The sequence below is a fragment of the Montipora foliosa genome, chromosome 11, assembly GCF_036669935.1.
Source record: "Montipora foliosa isolate CH-2021 chromosome 11, ASM3666993v2, whole genome shotgun sequence".
NCBI lineage: Eukaryota > Metazoa > Cnidaria > Anthozoa > Scleractinia > Acroporidae > Montipora > Montipora foliosa.
In genome coordinates this window covers 45,712,447-45,723,230 of record NC_090879.1, presented here as the reverse complement: position 1 = coordinate 45,723,230, position 10,784 = coordinate 45,712,447, and the positions used below count along the sequence as shown (strand labels likewise).

Below are 10,784 nucleotides of genomic sequence, written 5' to 3'. Positions count from 1 at the left end.
CGCATTAAGGCGTAGCAAAATGCGTACTAAGAGCTGTAATTAAATTAAATATATCGGCCTGTCATTAGATGTGATGTTGCCATGGTAACGGCCATAATCCAAAAAAATGACACCAGAAAAATAAGCTTTATTATACTGGTAAATCTCTAAATCTTTCAAGAGGAATTAACTAGGTTTCCTTTTGCAACTCGTGCTGTGTAGTGAGGGTATTCGCAAATACTCCATGGAGCCACCTTAAGGTGGCATACTACAGTTTTGCCAATAAAAAGATCAAGATTTTGAAATCTGTGCAATGAAAGCAACAGGGTGTCTCTTCTAAAGTGTTAATCACTGCAATTGTTTTAAATTATATTTTTTGCTAACAAATAAATGCAAATCAGGGGAAAATGCTAAATCTAGTGACCAAGCTCCTGGAGGGAGGACTGGAAAGGCCTTTTTCTCAAAACCTAGCGGTACGACCAGGGTTAAAATTTTGGGAATTAGTAAGCAATATGAAGACGAAACGGTCAACTTCTAAAAAAAAGATCGATCAGACAGTTTTTCAGTTATTATCAAAATAGACGAAAATTGATTGCCATTTGCCGAAAACCCGTCTGACAGATTTAACTATTTATTTCTGTACATGATTATTTTTTTCCTCGCTATCCAAATTCTTGAATTTTAAGGTGGGGTCGTAAGGCCAGTTTGAGAAAAATTGAAATTTCTAGTTTCCACTTCCCCTCCAGGAGCACGGTCACTACATTTAGCATTTTCCCTAGATTTGCTTTTATTTGTAAAGTAAAATTACATTTTACATCAATTACAGTGACTAACACTTCAGAAGAGACATCTCGTTACTTTACTTTCACAAATTTCAAAATCTTGATATTTCTCCTCGGAAAACTGTAGTGAGCCACTTTAAATAATTTAGGATCAAGAGTATCTTCAAAATGAAATCAAGCAATAATAATATAAAATGTGTCAGTTTTGAAGTGATCAATGGGAATAGAGCTGCAAGCAGACCCAGCAGAACTATTCTTCTTCGTAATTTATAGAGAGAGATTACGTACTCTTCATTAGCAAAAGGACTTTTTTTAAACATGTGACCATTTTTGACACAAGTGGCAATTCTTTTATAATAATCATTGGTCACACTCAATTACACACGATGCACGGGTAATTAATTGACATGAGACAACTACAATTACAGCTATCAATTGCAAAGAACACAGATGACGATAAGCCGGTCAAATTAGTTCAATTGGAAATTACAACTAAAACTCATGATCATTTATAGCACTTTAAAATTAGATTATGTAATAAATTATCAGTTCCACTGGAGGATCAAATGCTTCTTTGATGCCAAACCCGTGATCAGTATGTCAAAAGATAGCTCATCTTCCACCAAGGATCATCACAGTTTCATCTCTGGCACTCTAGTCACACCAGAAGCCGTGCAGTATGGTTGGCATTTGACTGAGCATATCGTTTCAGATTGTCTCTACAAAATGCTGCTACTGAAATCTACAAAAAAAAAACAATAACTTTTGGCTGTACCTTTAAAGAAACGTAAAAAAAGAAAAGAAAATGTTTAAACAATCCACAAATTCAACGAGTAACCGGAAGTTAAGGGGTAGTCGGAGGCTTCGTTGCCGAAATCATGTTCCAAATTGACATCATAAATTGATCCGGTAGCAAACGTTGCATTGTCCGCTTCTGTGATTCCAATCCCGTGATCAGCACGTAAACACCTATCTCCTCCTCCACCAATCATCATCACTGCTCCATCTCCACTTTTCCAGCCACACAAGAAGCCAACATGGTTAGCTTTTTGAAGCAAACCGTTGCAGGTTGCCTGTTCAAACCCCAGTGTACTTTGGTACTGACCGCCATATAGCACTGTGCACTGTCCTTTACATTCGTCACTGCCCCAAGCAACGTTCCTAAAGTCACCAAAGCTTGTTATTTTCGATCTGAAAGTCTGTCCACTCAGACAGTTGCCTGTGGTCTGCAATAGTGGAGTGTGTTGAGGATCATCACTGCGAGTGATTTTGAACTCAGTGCCGTTCACAAGCCAGAATGCCTCAGAGATCATGTCCATGTTACTTGATGGATCAGTTGTATTCCCAATAGCCGTTCTCGAGTCATACCACCATGTGCCATTGTCTTGCATCCAGTTTTTGGCATCAGCGTTTGAGAAACGTGCTGCGAGAGTCCAACCTTTGCCATCACTTGTCATATCGCAATATGCCTGGCATGGAAAACACAAAAAATATAAGTAAAACTCTACTTATCCTGTGAGAAGTGCTTTATCCACAGGTGAAAAAGCCGACTGAAGAACAAAGGCTTCCAAATAATGAGCGTTGCCAAAAATCGTGAACTTTGTAAACTATTCGTGTTCATCTATTTGGCCGAATATTCGGGCCAAACAGTTCTGTTCAAGGCAAAACCAAAACGACTGGATTGTAGCTTTACAGACTGCGAATGGCTCCCGTATGTGAGCTGATATGACAAAAAGGTAGGTTCCCTACAAACTTAAAAGTGCCCTTTGATTTATCCTCAAACTTACCGAGAAAACCGATTGACCATGCCGAAGGATGTACTTCCCATCAATTCTCTCTGAAAGATTCCTATACGCAGCACAAGATGTTGCATTCACTGTGAAAAGAATTATACGGACAACAACAAAGTTAATCAATGTGTATCAGTCAAACTTCGCTTGTTTTTTTTCTGTCCTTCTAAAGATGTCCGCTACTGCGCTAGTAAGACTCCTTCTGCGAAAACAAAGAAAGCAATGGGTAACTGAGAGCATTTCAAATAGCTGCTCCCCTGTTATGGAACAAGTGATACAATAGGTCTGCACTGGAACGGAGCAAGGAACTTAGAATCTTTTAAGACTATAATTCAAACATTTTTATACAAGGAATCATTTCAGTTTTTCTTTGATCCATTAGTATTTTAGAAGTTCTTCTACAGCGGTTATTATTCTATGTTAGATTTTTAAATGTAAATAGTTTGTAAGTTTATTGAAAGATTTGTAAGATTTATATTAGAGGTGCAAATTTAGTTATATGTTTTATATACTATTGTGTTGCGCTTTTGAATATTGTATAGAAAAGGCGCAATATAAGTCATTGTCAGTCATTGTCCCATTCAAAAAATAACTTGGAGGTGACAACCAAATTGTATTGTAATCTAAAACAGGTAGGTTTCGTTCAAGTAAATAACTTAAAAACAAACTTTAAACAGACGGGCATTCACTGTGCACAGGTCCAGCATTATTATCTCAAAATTCTCTATAAGCTGGACACCTCTCTAAGACGGACAGCTGAGGCCGGTCCCGATGGTGTCCGTCTTAGAGAGAGTTGACTGTATTATACAGAAAAAAGTCCATCTCGAAATGTTTCAAATTTCAGTTAATTTGTACCAAAAAAAGAAAGATAACAATATTAAGAAAACTAAAAGACAAAACGTAGGGCTAAATGCAGAGGATGGACATCCAGTACACAACGCTGATAATTTATACCCATAAATTTACAGATCGGAAGTTAATTCTCCTCAATTTTATTAAAACGTCACTTGTGTCCATCTGCAGAAATAGAAAAAAGAAACTGAGCATAATTAAGCAATCTCCTTCAAGTTTTTCAGCATTATAAAAACAAACGTAAGCCAAAGAAGGGGATATTGATATAACCTACCTTTGCTTTTCTTACTTTTTAAAAAAAATTGTTCAAGGGTAGTAAAACATAAATAACGGAGACAGAATGAAATTTGAAATGAGTGGACAGACAAATGTAAGGTGCACTCTCGCACTCTATTAATATCTCGATTTCTTACTTAGTTAATGCGTACTTACAGCGTCTTTTTATTCCTCACCGCGCGGTATATAATCTGAGAGAACAAAGAGGGTAAACTAGACTTGCCGAAGCCACGTACAAATTATTTAAAAGGGAGTTTTAGTGAAAGAGGGAAATTCAAAAGACTAAGACTTATAATCAAAGCTATTTCAGCAGATTCCCACATGGCAATCATGTAAACCTGTTTATTGCTTTTTTTAAAATTACAGTTGCCCGTACTCAGATGATTTCAAGTGTGTAAATAAAGATTTTATCTTACCGTATCTTATCTTGTCTAATTTTATCTTATCTTATCTCACGTCAGTGATATTTACCTCTTTCAAAGCCGCATAGTACTTTTACCAATTTGAAGTCTGGGCAACAATCTCTAGCTCTTTCGCAGTGCTCGTCGCAGAAGCAATTCCCAGTATTCAAAGTTTCCATATGGCAACTGTTGTTTTGTCCTGGGCAACAGATAGGCGAGCCGCCAAATTCTCTTTGATCACAGCATTGCACGGGTCCACCTTTTTTTTGCTTACAAACCACGCGGTTTCCTAAACTAGTAAGGGCAAAAGCGATAATTACGATGAAAACCAAAGGCAGAATTTTCTTAAATTTCATTTTGCTAAAGTGAGTTGTGCCGTCTGAGTTCTCTCCTTGCCAACGTCTTAAAACAAGATGAGTATACGCCAGTGTCTTTTATCCTCTAGGACGTTCACGGGACCGGAAGTATCAAATGCTTGACTATCATTTGGTAGCGTGTCAACTGTGCAGACATTTGTCGCGTGAGATTGCAGCACGAGAAATGCGCTCCTTCCAAGCTTTATCACAAGCTTGTGGAATTATGCTTGTTATACTCGTGCAATGTAAAACTGATTATTCAAATCGAGATGCATGTGGTAAGACTTGAATTAATTTTTCGTGTATACATTGCAACGAAGCCCTCTCGGGGCCTTCCAAAGTTCCACAGTAACAAGTTCCTGAGTTACTAAATTCCTTAGTTTTTGAGTTCCGCAGGTGCTGAGTTCCTGATTCACTGAGAGCTCCTTCGTTGCTGAGATTCGTAGAGTTCCTGAATCTTTTAGATCCGGCGTTTCTGAGTTCCATAATCGATGAGTTGTTATATTGTTTGAAAGTGCTACTCTGGTAGTGAAAGTCGTTAACGTATTGAAATCGTGATTTAGTTCGATCGCAACTCTCGTCTGCAATCCTAATGACGGTCAACGTTTATTACTATCGTTAGTCACGTATTCTCGATTTCAACGCAGTTTGGAGTTCCTTACACAATCGGAATGAAATGCAAAGGATGCAATGTGACCCGGCTCGAGCGTGTAGGCAGCATTGTTTCGCAGTTTTATTTCGAGTGCCCGGTTCAGAGTAATCCGATTGGCTATGCCACGAGTTCCTTAAATGTGTAAGTCTCGCAATACCATTCGTTTCTTCCCAGTTTATTCATGTATTCGCAAAAATGCATGTTCGAATGTTTAAATTTTATTTTACTAATTGCGGTATACATTGATCATTGCGTCACATTAATTCATCTCAACTCTATAAAGACATTGTGTTCCTAAGAAAACATTACAATGGTCAAGTTGTCAGCGCAAAATCCCGTTGTACCTGTCGGAGGTCAAATCCGGTCTCAGACTGAATCCGTTTTTATCTAGCTTAAATTGGTGATCCTCATTTTACCTAGGCTGAATATGCACTATACCTAGTTTAAATCAAAAAAAGGTTTTAAGACACCTATACCTTCCCTTCATTTCTGTCTTACGAATCTCAACGTCTCTGCTTAATGGTTTTATACCATCTTCTTGGTCTCTGCATTCATACACTTATCCATTCATCTTCAATATTATGGAGAGAGAACAAAGAACTGTGCTATACACTTACCGGTTCTTCAACTCGGACCCTCCAGGTCGATAGTCCTGTGCTTTTGCCACCGAACTACAACGATGAACATGCTCAAGCCCACACACTTCTTTTCATTATTTACTGTTATATATAAGTCATAATTCATAGCTATATATGATAACCAAAAGTAATCCTAACCTGGGGTCAATTTAATAAAACTTTTACAAGTGTAATTTACAAGTGTAGCCATTGTTTTAGAGTCTGAGAAAAATAGCTACACTTGTAAATTACACGTATAAAAGTTTTATTAAATTGACCCTGATCCTAATTTTTCTCAGTTTGGATTAATTTACGCTCCAAAAACGTTTCTTCAATTTCAACCTACAATACTAGACATATTTAGTTGGAACACTTAGCGAATGTTCAGAATCATCGTGCTACAAGATCGTAGCTTATACCACATCCCCCTTCCCCCATTCAAGAAGGGGGAAACGGCGATGGGTGTTCCAACAAATGTGACGAGTATTGTAGCCTACTAAAAATATTAAGATGCTGGTTAACTTTTGACAAGGAGTTGAAATTTCGGTTGATTCTACAGGGGCATAAACGTAACGTAAGAACCGTGCGTGTCTGGTCTTCTCGAGGCAGAGGTGAGAGATGATTTTATGCAGACTGGAACGCCTAAATTGCTCTGTTGTAAACATGGCGGTTCACAGCACCAGTGAAGTCGTCTCTCTGGCCTTTCTGTGGACGAATTCCAGGACCTACCGATACAATTTGAGCAAGTTTTGAAAGCTAAAAACTTCAATCGATGCTGTATTTTGCCGGTAGGACTGGGTGGCTCCACACTCATAAGAAAATCTATGAAATGAGAATCGGGGGTCTTCCCTTGTCATGGAACGGCCGAATTACCCAGAATTCCTTTTGGGCATGAAGGAGGAAAGCGGAGACTGGTCCTCATCAAATGAGGAAAAAGTAGCGAGAAGAAGATTTCCAGGCGGATACTAAGGAGTAGCCAAGGTGCGTGCTGTTAACGTAGACTTTTTATCATAGGAAATTCGGCCTGGCCTTTAGTAATTTCTTGTCAAAGAAACGGTATAATGTAAATAAGAGAGTAATGAGATTTATATTGGCGATTACCTGTCCTCTTACGTACCACTTAAGTCAAACTCTACATCTCTATGCAATAAGCGCATTCAAAATTTCCTCGTATTATTGTATAAAAGTAGTTAAAGAAAGAAAAGGCTTGTCCTGCATATATGAAAAATACCTTTTCTCTCCCGTTCTCTTCTTATGCATGATGTTCGTGGAACTTACATTCTGTCCCTCAATAAACCTAGAACAACCAGTTATGGTCTTAGTTCTTTTTCTTACGTATTAACTAAGTACGTTGCGAAATGCGCTACCTGATTTTTCCCGTGCCACTGAGTTTACTGGTTTTAAACTAATCCAGGGCCGGATTTTGTACTGCTTCTTTTCGTTTTGATTAATATATCTTTAAATATTATTTTATATTTAGTTATGTATCTGTATATATTATGTATATCAGCTGTAATGTCTCGAAGATATTATTCTGAAATTCGAGATGAAATAAAGTTTTATGTATGCATGTATGTTACCTTCGGCAGGGCGCATGCGTGCACTTTGTAATTTGTGGCTCCAGTGCTTACCATATGACAGATAAAATGACTTTTCTCTTGAATATATAAGCCATCGAAATCTTTCGTTAAATTGTAATGACAAGGGCGGTTTGGAGCTGTGAGTAGGCGTGGGATTTGTCTCTTATGGTTTAGGGGCCGACATATCCCTCCCTCAATGCCGTACCGGGAGGTGAGGTCGGTAGCAGAAAGCAGCGAAGGGCCAACTGCGTCCAAAAGCGATCGCACGGGCCGAAATCCCGGGATGACTCGTTTGGTACGATGCTCCAGCGCCAAGTCTGGAGGTACTGCATATTTTTCTCGTCTCGTCTTCAAACATTCCGTCAGCGCATGCGTGCGTAAATGTTCAGCCTCTCCGATACCTACAATACTAGACATATTTAGTTGGTACACTTAACGAATGGTCAGAATCATCGTGTTACAAGATCGTCGCTTATACCGCATCCCCCTTCCCCCAATTCAATGTTGTGTGAGAACTTTCGGGCGACTACTAGTAGTTGTGGAAATCAACATTGGAGGAAGGGGGGGAAACGGGTGTGGGTGTTCCAACAAATGTGAGGAGTATTGTAGGTAAAATGAGGATAGGTAAAAACAGATTCACCCTGAGATCGGGTTTTTTCATGCAACTTACCCAGGAAATTGTAGAGTATTTATTACGTCCATTGGATGTTACAAATCAAACAGGTCATATGCAAACTAGACGCTTTAGAAGCGTTAACTCGGGCTCATTTGGAATTCGATATGAACCGATATGGAATAAATTAAAGAGGCGACGATGACGCAGTAAGGTGTGGTCCACGCGGCCTGGAGCTCATGCTAGACTAGATGAGAACAACTGGTACCTCATTTTGAGTGATCCGTTTCTCAGAACTGATTATTTTTAGATTTGCGTATTCATACACCAAATCGGCTAAGTCAATGCTGTACCTATTTCAAATCTCCCGGGGTTTACAGCGCCGCACCATAGTTAAGACAATATGGTAACCCATTGATGCGAGAAATTTGAGTTTTAGCTATGACGTCATCGACTGTCCTTCCGTCCGTCCACCCCTTCATGTTTGACAATGTGACCAGTGTCATGTGACCATACTTGCGCCCAACTAGTTAATTTACAAAGGATGAAGGGAGTAGTTTCTAAAGAAACTGTGGTGCTGCGTCGGTAGGGAAGTAGTGTACAAGAACTTTGTTTTATCAACGGAGTTGATAATGTAAATTGGCCACCGTACAGAGACTCTAAAAGCTGACATTTTCGAGCGTTAGCCCTTCGTCAGAGCGAATCGAGGAATTGTGGGTTACGTGTAGTTTTTATAGTAGAGTACGAGCTACGCTATTGGTGGTAACATGGCAACGTGAAAAATAGGAATATATTAGTTAAATGAAAAGCGTTCGTTAATACCGTGAGGATTAAGGGTGCCGATTTGGAAGATGAATTTTTGTTCCAGATTCTTGCGGCTTTCCGTCGTACCTAGATTTAGGGAAAGGCCGCATATAGCCATGTGTTATTTGGAGTGGTTAGGGAGACTAAAATGGCGAGCGACTGGCTTAGATGCATCCTTGTCATTCTTCTCAACATCGCGAAGTCGTCTACCTGTCTCGCCAATGTATAATTTATTGCATAACGTACAGGTTATGCAATAGATGACATTTGCGGGGGTACATGTGAAACGATCGGTGATCTTAACAGATCGCTTAGGTCCCGATATCTTGGTATTGAACCTATATTGAATTACAGTACATTTATCTGCAACAAATGCACTTGCAATGTTTGGGACAGTTTAGGTTCTTTTTGGCCAGATTAGACTTACAAAATGGTTTGATAATCTCGAACCTGCGATTTTCCGCAAAATCTTCAACAGCAATTGAGTTATAACAATTGTTTGTCTAGTTTGTCACGAGGTTTTGTGGCTGGCTGTGGTTGCTTATTTTGGAACTGAGTTCATCCTTTAAATGCTTTCTGTGGAGACTTTTTCGATTTGTATGCTTGTACGGATGTCCTGTCGTGAGATGCTTTGTTTGACTGTGAAATAGGCCATTTCCGAGTTATTGCCTGGCTCCTCTTCAAAGCGATGTTAAGTGCGAAGTTTTTGTTATGAAAATTAGTAGTCATTCTTATGTAAAGTAGAACTAATTACCATCACAAAACCTTCGCACTTAGACTCGCTTTGAAGAGGAGGTAGACATGAACTCGGAAATGGCCTATTGCAGTCGAGTAAGCGAATGAATACTCTTTAGCTTGCCTTTTCAATTAGTCCTTTTTGCTGTAGTTCTGAACTGAACAGCGAGGGTGTGAAGATTATCAGTCAAAACCTGTGCATGTAAGTTAAGATTTAGTTGTTGATTAAAATTGTCGGTTATTGTCTGCAAGGCTTGTTTGTTTACTTCTGTCAGCTCGGAGGTGTTTGATCACTGTAAACTGTGTACACTAATGACGATTAAATTTGTACTTTATGCAGAAGCATGATTATTTCCATATACAATATATTGCTTACTGGAGCTAGAAACGGGAGCTCCGCTTTTAGGCTTCGCTAAATCTATATATTATTCACAACACTCCTAATGATAGGCATAAATTAAATAGCACGGAATACCAGCATGTTATTAGCTAGGCGTGCATAAAACACTTGCATGACACTACTGGATAGCTATAAATACGCTTTGGTTAAGGTGCGCTGCCTTCTTGCTCAGTTTGAAATAAACTGCCGGTGGCAGAATCTGTTTTTCCGGTTTGTAAATTTCTGTTGGTTTAAAATATGATATATGTATATATGTTGTGGTTTAATTTGATTTTTGGTTTAAATTTTCTCAAACCGGCTTATTTCTTTCAAACCAGTTTGTTTTTTTCAAATCAGTTCAAGTATTGAACTGGGGTGCAGGGATGGCGCAGTGTTGAGAGCAATCGCCTCTTACCAATGTGGTTTAGAAGTGCCTTTGAATGATTAGCTTCAAACAGAAAGTGTAGATCATGGACACGATAGTAAATTTAGCCCTAAGGACTGCGTCAGTTTGAGTTTAGGGTTGTCAATATGAAATTGAAGTTTTTTTTCTGAAGGTTAGGGTTGGGGTCATAAAATGGGTTGGTATTTAGGCCTAGTAAGTGGATTTTTGACTGGTTAACTAAGTAATGCGGTTTGGGTAACAGACACCGTCCACTAAAGTAACCAAATGTATAGATTCATTGTATGTTTCAAATTTAATCTGAATACAAGTAATAAAGATGCAGTCAAAACAAAGTGTTGTTACTTCATTTATTTGCAAACTGATCAAATGCTACTGACAAGTATTGTTAGCTTGCTTGCAAGCAGCTGTGAACGAAATTTCTTTGGAATAATGGAGTGTCACATTCCTCGAAGTGCAAGCATATAATCTTAATGCTTCCTTGTGGGGTAACTATTTTAGCATAGTCTTTCCTAATCTCCATTATTTTTGCCCAACAGCATATTCGGGTATACAGGACTCGTTT

The 10,784-nt window shown here is 38.8% G+C and overlaps 1 protein-coding gene across 2 annotated transcripts; it reads right to left on the bottom strand.

Moving 5' to 3' along the window:
- Positions 1-684: 684 nt before the first annotated feature.
- Positions 685-5,819, bottom strand: LOC137976032 (uncharacterized). 2 transcript variants are annotated; one of them, XM_068823290.1, is made up of 4 exons: positions 5,706-5,819; positions 4,151-4,374; positions 2,549-2,637; positions 685-2,230 (listed from the first exon to the last, which is right to left on the bottom strand). In XM_068823290.1, exons 2-4 carry the CDS (start codon positions 4,257-4,259, stop codon positions 1,571-1,573), a joined length of 858 nt encoding a protein of 285 aa, XP_068679391.1. In that variant the 5' UTR covers positions 4,260-4,374; positions 5,706-5,819; the 3' UTR covers positions 685-1,570. The 2 variants fall into 2 exon arrangements, with proteins under 2 accessions (XP_068679391.1, XP_068679390.1); XM_068823289.1 differs by lacking the exon at positions 5,706-5,819 and having other exon boundaries at positions 4,151-4,458.
- Positions 5,820-10,784: the final 4,965 nt, after the last annotated feature.

Bases quoted from the DNA above. Each gene is read 5' to 3' on its own strand.
- LOC137976032 (XM_068823289.1), bottom strand. From the start codon at position 4,436: ATGAAATTTAAGAAAATTCTGCCTTTGGTTTTCATCGTAATTATCGCT. The intron at 2,638-4,150 runs GTAAATATCACT...TTCTTTTCACAG, and splicing joins ACTATGCGGCTTTGAAAGAG to TGAATGCAACATCTTGTGCT. The intron at 2,231-2,548 runs GTAAGTTTGAGG...TTTCCATGCCAG, and splicing joins ATGGTCAATCGGTTTTCTCG to GCATATTGCGATATGACAAG.